Source organism: Neltuma alba, unplaced genomic scaffold, assembly GCF_004799145.2.
Source record: "Neltuma alba isolate B1F8T4 unplaced genomic scaffold, ASM479914v2 tig00004466_pilon, whole genome shotgun sequence".
Lineage (NCBI taxonomy): Eukaryota > Viridiplantae > Streptophyta > Magnoliopsida > Fabales > Fabaceae > Neltuma > Neltuma alba.
Window position 1 is genome coordinate 31,162 of NW_021633719.1, and position 20,018 is coordinate 51,179.

The window sequence follows — 20,018 nt, forward strand, 5'->3', positions numbered from 1 at the left end:
TAATTAGAAAAAATTAATTTTTAAAATTAATTTTTAATACGTATGCAACATTTAAAGATTAATTCCCATAGCCTATACTTTGGAGGGTTCTTATTATAAATTAAAATATATGAAAATGTGTATTACACTTTATTATCAGCGAATATTATATTACTATTTATTATATTTGTCAATATTTACTTATTTTTTTAATCTTATTCAATATTTACTTATGAATAAAACAAACAAGCTAAATCCTGAAAGAGCAATAGACTTGATTTACGTTCATATCAATTTGTAACTTCTGGGTTAATAAGGTAAACAAATGCCAATAATAAAGAAATACTCCTCTGATCCTAAATATAAAACCTTTATACTAATGTGTATAAAGTTCTTATATTTAGAACCGGAAGAGTATTAAAATATGGGACATTGGAGGGATTCATGGGATGATATTTATACTATTGGAGGGATTCATGTGACTTGATTTACATTCCATGTTCATTTCTCAAAAATATTTTTCAATCATAAGCTTCATCTTTTTAAATTTTGCTTTTGTGATCCGGCTTTATTTTCTCTCCACCTAGGCCTTTCAGTGAGGAAGAACAAATAATAGCCAAGCATGAATTAAGAAAATCTAGATCTCATCATCGGGTCAGTTGTATTAGCCTTTTGATTTCAAATTGTGATGCCTGGCCTCTTCCTTGCCATTGCAGGGTTTGTTCAAAAAGGCATAACTATGCAAATTTCCCACATTCTACATCTACAATTATGCATCTTAACCAACACAATCAATACTGGTCAGTGACAATCACAAATGGCAGACCCTACTTTAACTAATCCTTTAATCAATAATGTTGCTGGGTTCTCATCTAACCAGAGGAATGAGAATGTATTCTGCATAAAATAACTGCAACAATAAAAACAGCATTAGAAAGGGTACTTCACACAAAAACACACACACACACACACTCTCTCTCTCTAAGGACCAGAGCAAAATTCTGAATAATAGCTTTGCAGCTAATGAATAATTTTCTCTTTCAATGTAGAGCGTCCTATATTGAGCAGAAAATTTAATAATTGGAGCAGATTCTTGTGATTCACAAATGAGGGTTGTAACATCACCCCATCCAATAATGGGGTGCGATCCCAAGAACTGAATTTTCTGAAATTGCTTGCCCCCAAAGTTCTGTGAAGTCTTTCACGTGCAGTGATTTGTCTTTTTAAAAAAATTATTGTAAAAAGAAATGCTAAAGCCTTAACAGAACTTCAGAGACAAAAACTTCAGACCATCTAGATTGATGGTCCCTACACCCCACCCATTTCAAGAGGTATCGCTCAGCCATCAGAATTGGTGGTCAGTACAGGATTGAATTGATTCCTACTAGCTCTATAACAAACAATAAGCTATGATCGCAACTACAAATATGATCTAATTAAATATCACTAGATTCACTACTTCAGTTAATGAGTTCTACTTTGGCAAAATGTACCTTTTGTTTTGTTTGGCATACATAAATTTAAAATTCAGAAAATTATATAATAGTTAATTCTTAAAAAAATCATTTTATAGTATAAAGTGGAAAATTGCGATTACCTGTAATACCAAACAAATATTCAAAAGAAACATGTATCAGGGGATTCTCAAACAAAAGGCAAATTTTACCTTCCAGATAAACATATAGAACGACGTTATGGCAGCTTTGCTCTTAAGATCTGAGGATTTGGCCTGATACCAGAGGATTGAAGCTAGAATGGCATGCCCGAGACCCTAACCCGTTGAAAGTGAATTTCAGGCTTCAGTGAAATGTTCAATCCAGTCCACTTTCACTTCAAAGTTATTAATTGGTATAAAGACGTAAAAGACAATTTGTAAATTTATTGAGCATCCTAAGCTTTCTCCGATCTCCAGAATTAATGCCTCCTAGCCTAGGAAGACTCATTTTGCATTTGATAAAATTAATATTGTAAAACGGTAAAGTGTGAGGTTGAGATTTTATGAAACAGAATTGCTTTCTTATGGAGATGTTTCCAGACTTCTATATAAATCTTCCACAATAAAAGTTTCCTAAGACGACATAAATCTGGTGTCTCTGTCATCAGTGAAACTTTTGATTAGTCCACATAGGTGCTGGGATGTTTTATTAAAAAAAGTTAGTAACAGAAGGTTTTATCAAGGGGAAAATAAGAGAATTAAAAATATGGGGGGGCTGACATAAAAATTAGAGAGAAAAATTATAAAAATATAAAGCTCAAAACGAAAAAGCCAGTGCAAGCATAATAAATTCTAAAAGGCAGGAGATAAACATTATAAGATCGAATTCCTTGCAAATAGATTTTCCAAGGCGTGTTTATCAAAATCCTACTTCCAATTCCCGAGACATAAATATCACGACTGCTTTACCGTAATAATTTTGCTCCAGAGACAAGGAGATGCAGCTCCCACCAAGAGGGCAACTCCATAAGCCATTTCAAGAAGAGAAACACAAATCCAGAACACCTGGGAAATATTAAATGGAGCACATCATGGAATACACGAGCTGAAACAAGCATGTCTGATGAGCTGTTGAAGTTTAGGCACATACCCGCTTCTGACCCAAACGTACCGAAAAAGATCGGATGCCAAATACTCTATCTCCTTCAATGTCTGGTATGTCCTATAGAACTCAGCGCAAGGTTAAACATCAGATGCACATCTCCAATCATAAATTCAATGAGAAGGAACAATTAGTTAGGAGGTAAAGAGCTTTTACCTTGAATAACGCTATAACAACAGAGAAGAAGCTCATGAAGCCGGTAGCAAAAATCAGTGGTCTTGAAAATAGAGCTGGCCTCTTGAACACATGAGTCTAGACATTCTTAAACGTATTAGTTAATCTTAAAAATTATTTTGATTCAAAAACTTGACTTGTTAGGGGAAAACCAGAATAACTTTGTTACAATATTTTAGTAGACAATGTTAATAATAATGCTACTACTGAGAACTTTGGAAACCCTTGCTTATTTCTTTCCAGTTCATATGGGATTATGAGTATAATTAAGCACGCTCCCAAGAGCTTGGGATTTTCTTTTAAATGATTTGGGGAGTATGGTTTTTTGTTCCTGTTGAAAAAGCAAAGGCATTCGCATCCACAATTTGACTTTGAAGTGCAGAATTAATTAGGTAGGACAAAACCTGTATGTGGAGAAAAAATGCAAGTTGAACAATTACTGCCCGAACAGCCAGGATGCACATTGCCGCTATCACTGCAAATCTCTTCCATCTCAACAAGGGCAACTGAAATTTTCCAAGAGCTATGAAGTTATAAAACCAATGCAATCAACACCATCTGATAATTTGGCCAAAAACAAAACACCATCCAGCATCACAAAAATCGAGTGTTTTCAAATGCAAATAATTCATTTGTTTGCCCACAGATTTTAAAATGAGTTGACTTAAAGCAATAGAACTACTTGCCATCTGTTGAGTCCCCGTCCTCTATCATAAAATAGAGCCATCACATAATTCTAACCCTCACATTTCACCCAAAACTCTCGTAGATTTTATCTCAAAAGGGGGGGAAAAAAGGAAAAATGATTAGTTACAAAAGCCATGAACTTTGGAGGAAAAAGCAATGGATTCAACTCTGATCAAATGCACAGAAATTAAGAGCATTCTGACATGATTGGTCCCCCAGTTACCACAGAAAATAAATTAAACAAAAAAAAAAAATCAAACAATCTGAGTGAACTCACATTGATTGAATAAGCAGTCCCTAGAACAAAACTGATAGAAAGAGCCCAGAACAAAGGCCATGAGCCTACAACCCACCCTAGCCAGAAACTCTGCAAATAATGAATTACAAGCCACTTAACAGTCAGTCAGTAGAGCATATTCAGAACAATATATTCAGGAAAAGGCAAAAAGAACAAGCAATTAAGGAAAAAGAAGAAGAAGATATGGAATAAAATACTGAACTTCTGTTTTATCAAAGACTGAATTGTCTAATCCTAGCTAGCTAGTGCTTTATATAGGGCCCAAAGGTCTACAATTGATGTTAATAATGGGGAATTTAAATATAAGATGACAATGAAATCCTCACAAATGCAAGATTTCACAGAAATCATATCAAATAATCAAAAAAAAGAATTTCTACATAAGAGAACAAAAAAGTGGCTAAAGAGCAAGGCCATAAACAGGAGGATAAAGACATACAAATCCAAGAGCTGATTAAACAAAGAGAACAGATCAAAAATTATCTCTAATACGCAGGACATTGGGCATGAGACATGTTAAGCAACAGGTCATATTTATCAGGTAGGAAATTTGTTTCCATTTTTCCAAACAAGAACAAAACTTAATTCAGATACCAAAAAAATATGCAATATATATACTTATGTCCGAGTTTAAAAATATAGTTGACATGGAACGAAGATAAGTGTTCATTAACCCTATGAGATATAGAGAGAAAATCCCACGGCTGACCAAACATATATGCCAGATATTAGGCATGATTAAAAAAAAAAAAGCAATAGGTTACATTAACCATGAAGGGAATTTGTTTTAATTTTCAATCCAGAACATATTAAGGATAGGTACCAGAAAAATATGTAAACAAAATGTGTTTTAAAAAGTAATTACATGACCAGGAGCAAAGATAATTGTTCATTAACCCTAAAATTAGTTTCTATGAATAAGGAGGAAGATAAAGCGGGACAAATAAAATGCATCCAAGTAACAATAAAGAACTATTCTATATCTGGTACCAGAACTGAAAAAGATGCAACAATCGCAACACCAGTTGTGAAGGAATACTCCCCAGATGCCAATGGAAGATATGGCTTGTTAATCTACAACAAACATATAAAAGTCAATAAACTTGAACTTCCCAAACGAAAATTTCCATTATCCAAATTATTTCTATTTGTAACCTTTCATACCTTGTCTATTTCAATATCAGATAACTGATTTAAACCAACAATGTAAATATTCATAAAGAGGGCAGCCACCACAGCCTGGCACGTAAAAACTAATGTATTAATTGACTCATGTAAAATAGCAATTCATCATTTTAAATCAATAAACTCATTAGTTTCCTTGCCTGCAATACTCCAGTGAAAAATAATGGAGATAAATCTGATACCTTCTCCACTGCAAGGAGGGATACAGAGAGTATGCTCAATGCCTGTTAAAACACAGAATGTGATCACCTCTAAACATTCAGCAGAGCAACTTTGCCATTAATTACGGAATAGGCTCATACAATTCAATTGGATTAATCACGTATTTAAGTATATATGTTTCAAAGATTATATTAAAAAAGTTTCAACTTAACTGTTCCAATAACTGTGTGTGGCCTGGAAAACCGGTAAAAAGCATCTAAGACTCCAGTGACAGAGTGCCAAATGTTTTTTTGATCATAAGCTCCGGGTTCAGATTCAAAAGATTGTTCAGAGGCTGCATTCGCAACATATTTTCTGTCACTTTCTGGACATGTATATCCTCCTCCCATGCCTTTGTTATTATTATGATGGAACCTTGTGATCTGATTATCATCTTGGATCTTCCAAGCCTTTTGCCATGAAGTTATTCTAACATAAGAACCTAGAATACCAGCTATTATTAGTTAGAACACAGAAGTAGTGTCCTTCGAAGGACTAAATATAGAAATTTTTCTCAATTTAAAGTGACGTCCAAGCTTTTGGTAAGGTCACAATTTTGCGATTCCACAAATGCATGTAATTCTCAATATGACCATAAGAGAATCAATTAGTGCAGTTGGTAGAGTAAGTTCCTAAAATTCCTTGCCAAGTTCTATATAAAGTCTCACACACACACACAAGAAAAAGGAAAAGAAAGAAAGAATGACAAGCCACAAGTTAATTATAAACTCTCCTGCCACAGTTCAGGTCCTTCTCAATTTCTTGTTATTGCAATGATTGGGGTGGGCCCCCCCGAGGACAGTTTTTATTCCCATGCTTATGGGTGAAATGTAATCTGAGCACCGTAAAAGGGAAGCTTTATTATCACAAATGTGGCCTCCCTAACATCCATTATGCAAAATGACAAGGAATTGCTTTGACAGCAACGCTTAATATTCAAAACTTCAAGTATATCAGTTTAATTTTTGGAAGTGACAGACCACCATCTTCCATATAACTTAGACAAATTTCACTTTTAGTGATCCCACTGGAGAACTGGCGTCCCTCCCCTGCCAATGTACAGTAACACAACAACCATGTTTCTAGTGATGAGGAGTTTTCAACATTTCTAATTGTTCCTACTTCTGTTCCTTTTATTTTACTACAATCTCAAACTTCTTACATGGGTAATTAATTCCCGATGCTTTGTATGGCTAAGCATCTATTATTTCGCCAACGTAGGAAGAAATTTCCTTTTGACTAAGCGTGAAATGGTACCATTAATTACAATGTAGGAGGGATGAGAAATACAAGTAGAAAACTTTAAGAATGCAAATTAACGGGAATGGAGAAATGGGAGGACAGGGATTGAAATGAGAAAGAGATAGACATACAGGTTTTTATGCAAATGTGTATTCTCTTAAACCTCCCCCCCCCCCCCCCAAAAAAACCACCACTAACACTACACGTCAAACGGATACAAATGAGAAATACTCTCCCACATATCGAACATAATGCAGCAAAAAAGACGAACGATGTATAAGCATACTTGCATAGCAGCTCTTCGTGTAACCTTTACTCCTCCAGCCACTTCCACCTATCAAGAGTTGCCTTGAGTTAGTAAGTAGGTGCCCAAAAAAACAAAAACAAGAGCAAGCAGAATAATCGAAAATTTAAATTAATAATAATCTTCCTCTCCCAAACGGGGATTTAAGAAATAGGCCGAACGAAAACCAGGAAATGATAAATCAGTACTCTTTCGTTAACAAATTCGGATGTCCTAGAAGTTCCAGAGGGCCATCGTTCCAATTCAATATATCCAGATGGGTTTCCCCCTTGAAACAAGCCTTAGTCAATGAAAAGCAGACATACCAGAGCTAATCGCACAAGCTTTAGGAAAAGACCCAAGGAGCAACGAATCCATCAAGTTGATTTTTATTCTTCAGCCAGCGAAGCTATTATTATGTTATAGCATGCAACGCATTGGGATTTGAACTTCACATCCGTTTTGGCATTTGAATGGAGACAGCAAGAGGCAGTTCTCTAATTGAAATCATTACGGCACTATTCGCACACTGGGGACAAACGTTGGAGAAGGGTCCTCTGTCGATTGCGTGCGTGTGTACTCGCTCACTTCAAACTGACCCGCCCTCAAGCGCCTGTGGGCCACGTGCCGACCTGTGAAGTGTGTAGAGTGCGGACTTTTCGTCCAGAAGAAAAATGTGACCCCAGGAGTCCTGCTCCTGCCTAACATCCTATATTTTCTTAGTTATATTTAATACCTAATTTTTAAGATTTTAAATACATTAAAAATAAGATTTAAAAAAATCTGCTCAAAACATGAAAAATTGGGAACGCTGATGTGCCTTCGCCCAAAAGACATACTCCTTCCTCCATTCTTTAATATAATAATTAATTTGATTTTTAATTTAATTTTAAATATAAAATATTAATTTATTTTATCTCTTATATTTATTTATTTATTTAAGCAATTTATATAGTAGTTGTGTAATATACATGATTAGCAATTACTCCTTCAATCTTAAATATAAGACCTTTATACACACTAGTATAAGGGTATTATATTTAGGATCAGAAGAATAATTTATTTATTATAAATAATTAATTTAACAAATTTTTTTGAATTTATCTTAACTAATGATCAGTCTGGAAGCGTCCAACTCTGAAGTCCCGTCAGACGCATTGCCATCATCCATCACACGCACTTAAAAGGCTAGCGGCATTTTTCCCTCGTTGTTCAAATGTATTTTTATCCGATTGTTAAGCAACTAAGGAGGTGTTTGGGTTTCTTTAAAAGTGCTTTGAAAAAATAGTTTTCTGTAAATCGAGATAAATTTTTTTATAAATTTACTTCGTATACTGTAAAATTATTTTTAAAATTATAGTTTAGTTTCCATCTAAACACTCCCAAATTAGTTGATTCGATGGTTTTGACATTTCTACATGATTTTGAAAATTCTATATGCTACCTCAGATCTATAATACTCTATAATTTATATTTGGATTATGGTACATTCAGTATCCTAAGTATTTTTTTATATATATTTAACATTCTAAAATATTTTGTGATATATCTAGCATTTTAAATTTATGTGCGTTCAGCATTGTAAAATATTTTTTGATGCATCCAGCAACTCAAAATGTTTTCTTAGATGCGTCTAATACCCAAAAATGTTTTTTTAGTACATCCAGCACCAAGACAAAAAAAAATTACAAAGTTTTGAATGCACCTAAAAAATACTTCAAAATGCTGAATGCATCTTAATCCTTTATACTTCGTCCAAGATATAAATTATTTAAAAAATAATTAATACTATTTTTTGTCCTAATTATAAGATCATATTTAATTTTATAATTAGGGCCAGAACTGCTACGTCCTTGTCAATTTTTCCCCGTACATTACTTTTTTGAAAAAAAATTTCTCCTTCACAACCTCATTTAACACAAGTAAAAAAAGTTAATTTGAAACAAACGTAATGAGTTTTTTCCGGCTAAAAATTATTTTATTAATATAAAAAAAAATCAATACAAACACTAATGACCAAGAGGTCAAAGAAACACAAAACAAGCTATTAGTACAAACTAACCCACACTCGCCCCTAAAAAAGCTAAACAAAAACTAAAATAGGAAACAACCAAAAAGCCACTAGATAAAACCATTAACTAACAAGCAAAAAAACAACAGCCTATTAACCAGTACCAAATTTGTTGAAGTCCGTACAAACCTCTTTCGTGGATTCCTTTCCATCATATAATGAGTTAACCAATACAAATGTAATGATTAACTACTACTTTTGTTTCTTATTATAAGAAACAATTATTAAAATCATACAGTTCAAAATATCATTTAAATAAAAATAATAAATATATAAAGTATATACATATATTTTTAATTATATCTTTATTTGTTTTAAAAAAAAGTATATTAGAGTAACAAGTGAAAAATTAATGTAGATAGAAAATAAATAGCATATATTTAATAAGACAAAAGTAAAAAACACCATTTTCCAAAAAAAAATTTGTTTTTTATATTGATGGATATACCATAAAGGAAATTATTTCTTATAAAAAAAAGATAGAAATAGTCCTTTTTTATAAATGAGTTAAAGTGAGTTATAATGGAAGAAATATATGAAAAATGAAATTTCTCATGCCTTAAGTTTTTTGGTCCCATTATGAATTTAAAATATGAAAACTACTGACAGACGTGTTAATGACATCTTTCTCAATGCAAATGTCTTATCCTGATTGGACAAGTCACTATTTAAATTAATATTCTTGATATTTTGTTTTCCTATTGAGCATGAGAGCGTCGTTTGGAAAAATTAGGAATAAATCCTTCAATTAAAAATTTAATCAATAAATAGGATTTAAAATGATTGATTGTATAAAAAAGATAAATTGCATAGAAGGAAGATGATTTGAATAAAATATTTGGATATAAAGAATTAGTTTACACATAAAAAAAATAATTTACACATAATAGATTTTTATTTTAAAAAAATTGAGTTACATATTGTACAAAAAAAATTATTGCATATAAGAAAAAATAAATTACACAAAAAAAATAAGCTGTACATGATAAAAATTAAGTTACACAGAATCTTTAAAGGGAAAATTGCAAAAAAAGACCTTGGAATTGTAAAAACGCAGATAGGGACCCTTGACAACTTCACTTTGGGTTTGACAAGAATAATATGCCCTGAAATTGTCAAAACCCAATTGAAGTTGTCAAGGGTCCCTATCTGCGTTTTTGTAATTCCAAGGTCTTTTTTTGCAATTTTCCCATCTTTAAACCTCATTTATCAATTAAATTTTTAATAAGAAATTTATGTCAATTTTCCCTTATCGTTTCAGGACCGTCCTAAGTCAACTCAATACGCTTTTGTACAGCCGGTTCCGCCGTCACCGTCCATCCCTTTCTACGGTTGTCGCACGGCGTGAGAGCCCATAAATTCCTTTTTCATATATATATATATATATATATATATGTATATGTATATGTAAACCATAAATTGAGTCCAAAAAAAAAAAAAACCCATAAATTCCTTCAAAATTTGAAACCATATTCGATTCTAAAAATAAAAAATATACAAGATACATATTTATTATAAATAAACTATATTAATTAATTTTTTAAAATATTTATAAATTAGTTATATAATTTTTATATTAAAAATTGAAAAGAATAACAAAGATATCCTTACAATTTTGTGAGTAATGATTTCTTTTGTCAATCCGAGTAATTATTTTAAAATTTATTTTATATTTTTTATATATTAATATCAAAATTAATATATATGGTATGACTTTTTCATATTTTTTGTCATTGATCTTTCTCAGTAATTTCATAAATTTGTAGTTCTTCCGTGTTTTCTTCTACTGTGGTCCTTCTCCATTATTATTATTAACCCTAAAATTCATAATGATTTACATTATTAATTTTACATGATGAACAAAAACAGAAACGTTCGATTCTTGAAAAATCACACAACGAAAATTTTAAAGTTTTTTTTTTGTCAAGATACTACTTCTGGTTCTAATTATAAGAGCTAATTGATTAATTTGAAGAGATTAAGAAAAGAAGTTAAGTTAGTTATTTGTAATAAATATGTGTTGTCTTTCCTAAATTATCCTTGCTAATCAAGTGTACTAGTTAGAGTTACCATTATTAGAAGAACTATCTTAAAAAAATGTATAAATATGAAAGATAAAGTGGATTAGAATCTTATATTTAGAATCAAAATAAAGTCAAACAAGATTTATATTAAAAATCAGAAATAGCATCTTATTAGAAGTAATTTTACTTGAAATATGTCAAGTAAACAACTATAGGGGTGTTCGCATAGAAACTAAACCCTAATTTCAGAAGTGCTTTTACGGATTACGAAGTAAATATGTGGAAGAGATTATCTCGTTTTACTGAAAAGTACTTTTAAAACTGTAGTTTTGAGAATAGCAAACAGAAAGCCTAGCTTGTTTTCCGAGACGCAATCTCATTAGTATTTTAGAATTGATGATATTCACACACAACAAAAAAAAAAAAAGGACCATTTGCCTAAACCCCGTACTTTTGAAATGACATGGGTGACGGAAGAATTATGAGAGCTTTTTTTTTTTGACTCAATATGAGAGGATTTAAACTAACAATGATTGTCGGTCATCAGTCAATCAATTGTCAATATCTTAAAACATGTACATTTTGACTGTTTGTTTCCAGCCGCCCGCGATAAGCTCGTTTTCTTAAAATAAAACCAAACTTTTCTTAAATTTTGATTAAAAAGTTACTGATAACAAAAATTATGATTGAAGAGTTAGTTTAAAGGCTCCAATCACGATTCTTAATAAGGCCCACGCAATTGAAGATTAAAAAAGAGGGGAAATTGGTAAAAAGTGTCGGTTTGAAAAATTTTTTGAATGAAAAAACTTAAATTTAAATAGATACAACTATTTTCAGCACGTACACCCTTTCTTTAGTTATGTGCAAAACATCTTCAACCATACGCAGATGACTTCTGTTTTGACAACTATTACACATAATTAAAAATAAGTTACACACAACTAAAAAAAATTACACCATAAAGATAGTTGCACTTGCTAAGTCTAGGTCCTTTTGACGAATAAAATTTAGAGTTAATAAAATATTTGATCCTTTAAATCTGTTTTTATTTTAGTTTTAGTCTTTTAAATTTCAAATTATAAGTTTTAGTCTCTTAAGTTTTTTCATTTAAAATATTAATTTCTATAATTTAATAAAAGTTTGAATTATTTTGTTTCAGAAACTAAATTTTATGATTTGAAGCTTGAAGAATTAAAACTAAAATGAGAATAATTTGGGGTTAGAAATTATGTTCACTCTAAAATTTATGAACAGGTGCTTTTTGCCAAATTTTTCTTGGAGAAAAGATGGTAATTACTAATTAAAGTAAACAGATAGTGATGTGAAAAGAAAGATGAAAAACAGGGCGATGTTCAATGGCTTGTCCCCAACAGCAACCCGTGAGCACCCCCACCACGGCGTTTCCAGTTACATCAGAGAGGGGGCACGTGTTGCAAAAGTTACCACGGCGTTCAAGTTTCAAGAGAGTTGGCCCATCGACCTACAATTTAGGTAAGCAACGAGGTTTTAGTATAGCCACATGTCGAGGAATTCTTGGATACTCCGAGAGTACCAACTAATCTAAACACTGCCTGATAGAAACGCTACAGCTCATGAAAGTTTATTATACTGTTACGTATTTGGATGGAGAAAAAATTAAAAAAAAAAAAAGAAAGAAAAATAAAGGGAGAAGTGATTTTTTTTCCTGTTTGGACGAGGAAAGAAAAATGAAAAGAAAAAAATTAGAGAGAAAAAAACACGTCCCACGTTTCATTTTCCTTCCAACTTTTCTTTCTATATGGGGAGAGAAAATAAGAAGAAAATATATTTTTCTTCTCTATCCTTACATATGTTTTTTCAGTAAAATAATACCTATTTTTTTTTCATTTTTCACTTTATTTATTATTATCAAGTCTTTCTTCTGTATTTGCTTTATTGAAAAATAAAATAACTAAAATTATAAAATTCTTCTAAAATGAACTGAAAAAGAAAAATAAGTAGAGTTGTTGTTTTAGTTTTTTTAGCATTCATTACACAAAATGTTTTCTTTTTTTCTTTTTTTACAAAATTATTTGATATTAAAATATAATAACATGATAATATATCTTTATCAAATAATTTGATTTTAAATTATATGATTATGTTAATGTAAATATTTTTTTCATTATGATATCAAATTTGATTTTAATCAAGATATATTTTGATATAACAAAACGGTATTTTAATCATTTATATATTTACTTATTTTCTTTCTTTTATGTTTTCTCTTATCCATCCAAATATGAGAAGTTATGATATTTTCTCTTCAATTTTTTTTTCCCTCTATTTCTCTCTTCTGATTTTCTTTCCCCTCAACTTTTCTTCCATCCAAAAAATAAAATTGCCTTAGAATGGTGATTTCCACTACTGCCCTCTTTTTCTCTCTTTCCCAATCCCTCTCCATTCATCCTGAGACTGTCCCTTCTCCCATCTGCTTCCCCACCCTTTTTTCTTTTGCAGATATTGTCGTTGGAGATTTTGAAACTGAGGAGAGCAAGGAAGAAAATCATCAAGTTCGAGCTTGATCTGTCTAGGAAGATTTGAGATCTGCAGCTGGGATACTTTGGCTATCATCCATCTGGATGGGACAAGAACATAGACCATTAGCAATGGCGAGCAAAATCTTCTTCATCTCCGACTTGAACCTATCCCTGTTAACAGTGCTGTTGCCGCCACCGACGAACTTCTCGAAGACGGAGTTGTATAGCTGAGATGGGTTTTAATTTGGGAAACCGAGACTGTGATTCCTCTTGTATTATTTCTACCCGATTTATATATTGTTTCTTCCTACCATGCCTGAGAACTTCTTCTGTTTCGTGAAGAATGGAAGGAGATGGGTTTTGTTCAACGCCATATCTTGCCTTGTACTATTGAAGAATGAACATGGAAGCAGAAAAAAAAAATCTATCGACGGGTTTAGATATGTAACTTGCCGTCGTCGCTGGTGGAGAATCACCGGCGGCAGCGTGGTCTGACAAGAAAATGAGAGGAGGAAGGGAGAGAGTTTGAGACGGAAGGAAGGGGAAAAGGATAGGGATGAGAGAGAAGGGGCAGTAAGGGAAACCAATAGAGCAAAGGCAGTTTTATTTTTTAAAACAAGAAATAATGGAAATAAGTGGGATGACATGTAGATTAAACTTATATGAGTTGGCTCATTTTCGTTGGACAGAGTTTAGATTAGCTGGAACTCTCAGAGTAACTATAATAGAGAATTAATGTAGTATTATTGAAAAAATAGAGCATTAATGGATATATAAAAAGAATTCACGAAAATAAAAACGTGGGCAATGAGTCTTACAAATAAAATTTGGAGGGGGGGATTGGTGGGAAAAAAGTGAAAATTAATTCTTTAATTTTTAGAATTTGTTTGAAATGACTCATAAATAATTTTTCAGTTATAATTTACAAAATACAAAATAAATATATCAAAAAAAATTTTCATTTTGACTTATACATAACATGTTTATAAACACTTAACCAAGTGATGTCTTACGCCGGCCTATAAAGTGACTTAAGTTTGAAACCATTGGAAGTAATTTTTGTTGTTGCTAAACATGGGTATCCTTTTATCAGAAATAATCTTATTCAAAATACTATATCGGGTATTAAATATGAGTATTTTTTCCAACTGATATAAGCAATTTAATGCTAATGTAATGCCAAAAACTTTTTTTTCCCCCTCAAGAGCTCAAAGTTATTTTTTGGAACGTTGGGACTTAAGTTTTGAGCCCACATAGCAACGACGTCTTTCCCATGCAAAGTCCAGAATGCTATACTTGACTGAGAGAATGATGCTTCCATTTTATTAAAGAATCTGATTTAACAAAAGAAGTTACTCATTCATAACATGTCAACTTAAAGTTTAGATCTCTGTTAAAACAGATACCCATATTTAATGCTTCATGACTCATACTCTTTAACAGTATAGTGCAAAATATTATGTAAAAATAATTACCAAATTTTAAAATAATATTAATATTAATAACTTCTGTCTTAAGTAGGCTTCATAAAGAAACTTAGAACTAAATACAATATATATTACAAGGAATCACAAATTTGCTATCAATTATGAACAACTACAAGTTAGAAATTAACAATTACTTTCTACGAAAGCAATTTCCAAATTTGTGTAAGAAGACCTAAAATTGACTAACAAATATACTGCGAGAAATAATAAACTTGCTTTCACTTATTAACAACTACACGATAAAATAGAGATATATAAAAAATGATACTATAAAACAATTACTTCCTCCATTTGATATCAGCAGGTTATTTTTGTAAAATGTTATATTTCAATTTGAAAGACTACTGACGGATTTTTATGTCCAATGAAGATCCTCTCACCAAAACGCACGCTTTAAAAAATCTATATCAAAATTACTTGCTAAAAAAGTAATTATTAGAAACAAATAAGACTACACTTGATTTTCAAATAACAATATATTTTTGCAAAAAAAATTTATTTGAGATTTAGTAATTTTCATGTTCTTTTTGTGAGGTTTTCCCAAAATAAAGTTGCAAATGTTTTTATTTAACGCAAAATTGGGATTTGTCTTATCTTCAGCAAACGACCATGCGTTTGCAATTGCAAGGAATGAAATGCACAAATTGGCTATAACGTGGCATGGCATGTCTAGAATTTTTTGACAGATTTTATTCTTTCTTTCACAATGGATACATTTTCGTTGATTCATTTTATAAAGATTCAATAGGGTTTTACGTTAGTTGTTGGAAGCCTAACGCAACTCTCCTCTCCCTCCCCTACTACCCAGAACAAATGCACCTAACAACCAAAAATTCTAAGGGCACATTCTTCAAGCTCATGTCACAAGGTTTAGTTGACGGGATCATCCAAGAAGAGTAAAGATGTCAAAGCCTTTAAGTTGGAGTCTCAACTTTTACTTTAAACGAGAGCTTGTTGTCACTGGTGGGAGCCTTCAGCATCAATAGGATAGCATTCCTGGTGTTATGCAGAAGACCGAAAGCAGTATTTTATGACTAAGCTGATACTACTCCAAAGAATTAAAAACATAAAAATAAATTTGATATTATGCATATATAGGACAATAGAATTGCCAAAAGACTACCAAGAATTGCAATGGCTGATGTATATTTGTATCAGCCATATCATGACTCTAAATTCTCCCTAATGCGAGAAGCTAGCCGTTTCACAGGTTTATCATCAAAGGAGCTATCGATCTCCTTGATCTTAAACACAAAGTCCATGGCTTCTTTATATTTCTTAGCTTTACAATAACCATCAACAGCAATCTTGTAAGTTAGCTCATTGGGCCTGCAATTGTGCTCAATCATATATCTAATAACTTCATCTACATCTGCAAACGATCCCTGGCCTGCAAAGCCTGCCAGGAAAGTGTTGTAAGTGAAGATGCATGGCCGAATTCCGCTAGAGGTCATCTCTGAGAGAAGTCTAATAGCCTCCTGCATGAGTCCTTGCCGGCAGAATCCCTTGATGACAGTGTTATAAGACACAAGATCTGGCTTCTGACCAGACTTTTGTATTCCCCTGAGCATTTCTTCTGCTTTCCAACACTCACCTTCTCGTGCATACAGGTCCAATAAGCTATTATAGGTAACGAGATTTGGCTGTAAGCCACTTTGATGAATAAGATTAAGCATCTCATGGGCCCTTATGTACATCTTGTTTCGGACAAACATAGAGAGCATTGAGTTGATTAGAACCAAATCAGGTTTGTATCCATTCTTCTGCAATTGCTTAAATGCCCTCTCCATTCCTTTAAGCTCTCTGCACTTGAAGTTTGCAATTACAAGGGTCCTCAAAAGCATCCAACTAGGGAAAACATGACCCTCGTAAATTTGATGCTCAATCTTCTCTATACCTTTAACATTCCCACCCTTGGAGTAACAATGAAGCATTAATGAGAATGAGGTTTCATTAGGCTTGAAACCCTTACTCCCCATATCGAGAATGACAGATTCTGCTGCTCTCCAATCACCTCGACGAGCTAGAGCATTCAGAAGAGCATTATAAGTTGTCACACATGGAGTAAATCCTGCTTTAACCATTTCCCCATACATTTTGGCAGCATGAATTTCAGACCCACACCGACCATATGCACTGATTAATGTATTGAACGTATCTCTGTCAGGCTCAAATCCACAGCTTTTCATTTCCCTCAGAACCTGGTTAACATATTCTTGCTTACCTTTCTCACCACATACAGCAAGCAGGGTGTTCCATGTAATTCGATTAGGAGGGCATACATTCAATTTCATATCACACAGAATATTTATCATATCTTCTGATCTTGACTTCTTGCCTAAAATGGCAAGAACTGAATTGTAAGTACATACATTGGGAACACAGCCTAACTCCTTCATCTGGTTGAACAACTTTAGGGCCTTATCCTCCTTTCCTGCCTTACCATAGGCATTAATTACAGTTGTGTAAGTAACAGCATTCGGCATAACTCCTTTATGGGTCATTGTATCTATAACAGCAGCCCCTTCATCATAAAATCCAGCTCTCACATATGCTGCCACAAGCTCATTGTAGGTAACAGAATCAGGTGGGCAATTATTATCCTCCATTTCTTTTAAGATGCTCAGGGCTTCTGAGTAAATCCCAGCCTTTCCAAATACTTGCAGCAAAGAATTATATGTAACAGTTCCCGGAGTATATCCATTCAATTTTAAGTCAGCAAAAAATTTTCTTGCTTCATCAAGCATACCCTCTCTGCCACAACCCGAAATAACCGTGCTGCAGGTAAATTCATCATACTCGAGTCCTTTACTTTTCATCTCATCCAAGAGGTCCAAGATTGCGTTCCAGGAACGACCCATCTTGCCGTAAACATCAAGCATGACGTTGTAAGTAACCAAAGTCGGAGAAATACCAGCCTCCTTCATCTTCTCAAAGACACCAATAGCTCGTTTATACTTGCCAGTTCGAGCATATGCATGAAGAATTGTTGTATAGGCCCGGACATCAAGTGAGTATTCTTCAAGAGGAATAATATCAAACAACTTAGATGCAATTGAATGCTGTGATTCCCTCCCCAGAATTCTAACCATGATTTCAACAGCCTGATTGTCCACCCTCATATTTTCAGAGTTCAATTGCAACGAAAACCATTCAAACAACAAAAGCGCTCGTTCCCAGCTACCAGAAAGGTCTAACGCTTTCAAGAGGCTCGATAAATCAACTTCGAGCAGCTCAAGCTTCGCAGAGTTAAAGAAATCATTTAAACTATTCAAGGGCTTCTCAACAATCGAATTGAGCATCAACTTACCCCTAGGAGACAAAAATTCAAGAGTACCCTCACCTTCAGTGGGAAACTCGGTTTCATTGCCATCAATGCGCCTCACGGAAGCCGAAGTCGGTTCCTTTTTCTGGGTCTGTTGAGATATTTCAGATGAATGGAGGGGAATCTGAAGAGAAGCAGAGTGGGCATTACTTTCCTGTGCAGAACTTGAAAGCTTGAGCTTGTTAGTGGTTATGGGATTTGCGGAGAGGTGCTGAAGGTGTTGGAGAAGCGAATCCAGATGAAAAGACGAAGGAGAAGGAGATTGAGGAGGTGGCGGTGGAGGCGGAAGAAGCGTTGAATTGAATTTCAAAGCGGAATTTGGGTTTGTTGGTCTGTTTGGTTGTACAGGGAGTACAGGTCTATTAGGGAAGAGAGTACCCTCCATTATTACAAGAGAAAGAGATAGCAGCAGAAGAAGAAGACCAGTGGGCTAGCTGGGAATACGCACGAGAAAGAAAGCGATGGAAAAGAGAGTATTTTTGAAGGAGCAAGGTGGAAAGAAGGGGTAATCTGGTGTGAATGGTGATTGCTCAGGATGATATCTGGATGAAGAAGATGGGGTCTCCAACGATCAGCTGTTGATCATATTTCCCGTTCTGGCCTCAGCTTTAGATGCCCAAGCGCCACGCTTGCAAACTTGTCATTTTTATTTTATTTTATTTTCCTTTGCGACCCTTTTTTTTTTGTTAATGTTAAAAATAAGTGAAACAATAATTCTTTTGTGGCCTGAACTGAAACCATAATTCATTGCATCCATTATACAATAATATGATATAAAATTTATAAAAAGTTTATTTTAGAAAGATTACTGTTAAAGTCCATCTAAACAAAATCACTAAAAAGCCATACAACAAATCTTTACAAGGAAAATAAAAAAGGAAAAAAATGACAGAAAATAGTTATTAAATTTTAAAAAATAAATACTACATCCGGTTCTAATTATAAGAGCTAGTTAACTGATTTGATGAGATTAAAAAAAGTTAAGTTAGTTATTTGTAATAAATAGGTGTTATCTTTCATAAAATATCCTTGCTAATCAAGTATATTGATTAGAACTACCATTATTAAAAGGGCTATCTTGAAAAAAAATACATAAATATTAGAGATAAAATGGATAAGGATCTTATATTTAGGATCAAAATAAAAATTAAACGAAATCCTATATCAAAGACAAGAAGTAGTATGTCATACTAACTACTTTTATAATATGATTTTGGCTAGTCAAAATTTTTCAAAAAAAAAAGTTATGTAACAAATAAGCAGACAAGTTTTAGTATGGAAAATAACAATACGTTTATATTGCTCACTTATAATGCGATTTTTAATGATTAGATTACTTTTATGTGACATCATGAATCTTTTTTTTTTTTTTTTGCCTCCTTCAAATACAACTCATGAAGGTACAAATACCAAATTTTTATTCTAATTCTATGCAACTTCTTCTTACAACTTTATTTGCAAATTAGATTCTTCTTCTTCTTTGTTTTTTTTTTTACCAATTGAAAATTAGATTCCAAAACCTATGTTTTAGGTTAACCCTATGTTTGGTACGGGGTTTTCGAAGGGGAGGGGAGGGGAGTTGCTCCCCTCTAGCCAACTCCCCTCTCCTTATTTGGTTAAGATATTTTTTAAAGAGGAAAGGGGCTCTTTTTCTCTCCTCTTCCCTTCTAGCCTTCCCTCTAAAAGTAGGGTTTTTTTGGATAGGAGATGAGAGATAATATTTTAATTTCTTATATATCCTTTTGATTTATTAACCTCTAATCAGCCGTAAATATTTCTACATAAGAGAGTTGTTTTGAATATTTAGCAAGAGTTTGTTGAGATAATTGTCTCCAAAATTAGTGAGCATTTGTAAACCCCTTCTTTTTTTTTTCCTCTCTTCTTCTAATTCTAAGAGGCTGTTAGTATTTTTGTTCACCTTCAAAGTCTTTTCTTTGATTAAAATTTATCACTCACAACTTTTTTAT

At 32.9% G+C, this 20,018-nt stretch overlaps 2 protein-coding genes across 2 annotated transcripts; both read right to left on the reverse strand.

The window, feature by feature from the left end:
- Positions 1–602: 602 nt before the first annotated feature.
- Positions 603–7,050, reverse strand: LOC114744874 (homogentisate phytyltransferase 1, chloroplastic). The gene is made up of 13 exons (XM_028933014.1): positions 6,973–7,050; positions 6,650–6,697; positions 5,295–5,563; positions 5,061–5,144; positions 4,900–4,974; positions 4,726–4,809; positions 3,715–3,804; positions 3,155–3,256; positions 2,733–2,828; positions 2,565–2,636; positions 2,384–2,479; positions 1,646–1,750; positions 603–889 (listed from the first exon to the last, which is right to left on the reverse strand). Exons 1-13 carry the CDS (start codon positions 7,022–7,024, stop codon positions 848–850), a joined length of 1,215 nt encoding a protein of 404 aa, XP_028788847.1. The 5' UTR covers positions 7,025–7,050; the 3' UTR covers positions 603–847.
- Positions 7,051–15,784: 8,734 nt separating this feature from the next.
- Positions 15,785–18,576, reverse strand: LOC114744860 (pentatricopeptide repeat-containing protein At2g18940, chloroplastic-like). Its single transcript, XM_028932996.1, has one exon. The coding sequence runs from the start codon at positions 18,434–18,436 to the stop codon at positions 15,890–15,892; it is 2,547 nt and encodes an 848-aa protein (XP_028788829.1). The 5' UTR covers positions 18,437–18,576; the 3' UTR covers positions 15,785–15,889.
- Between the last annotated feature and the right edge of the window lie 1,442 nt (positions 18,577–20,018).

What these genes read in the sequence shown, in the direction of transcription:
- LOC114744874 (XM_028933014.1), bottom strand. Translation starts at nt 7,024, where the DNA reads ATGGATTCGTTGCTCCTTGGGTCTTTTCCTAAAGCTTGTGCGATTAGC. An exon ending in GGACTGCTTATTCAATCAAT is followed by an intron (nt 3,257 to 3,714) that starts GTGAGTTCACTC and finishes GGAAAATTTCAG; the next exon opens with TTGCCCTTGTTGAGATGGAA. An exon ending in TTGTTATAGCGTTATTCAAG is followed by an intron (nt 2,637 to 2,732) that starts GTAAAAGCTCTT and finishes TGAGTTCTATAG; the next exon opens with GACATACCAGACATTGAAGG.
- LOC114744860 (XM_028932996.1), bottom strand. Translation starts at nt 18,436, where the DNA reads ATGGAGGGTACTCTCTTCCCTAATAGACCTGTACTCCCTGTACAACCA.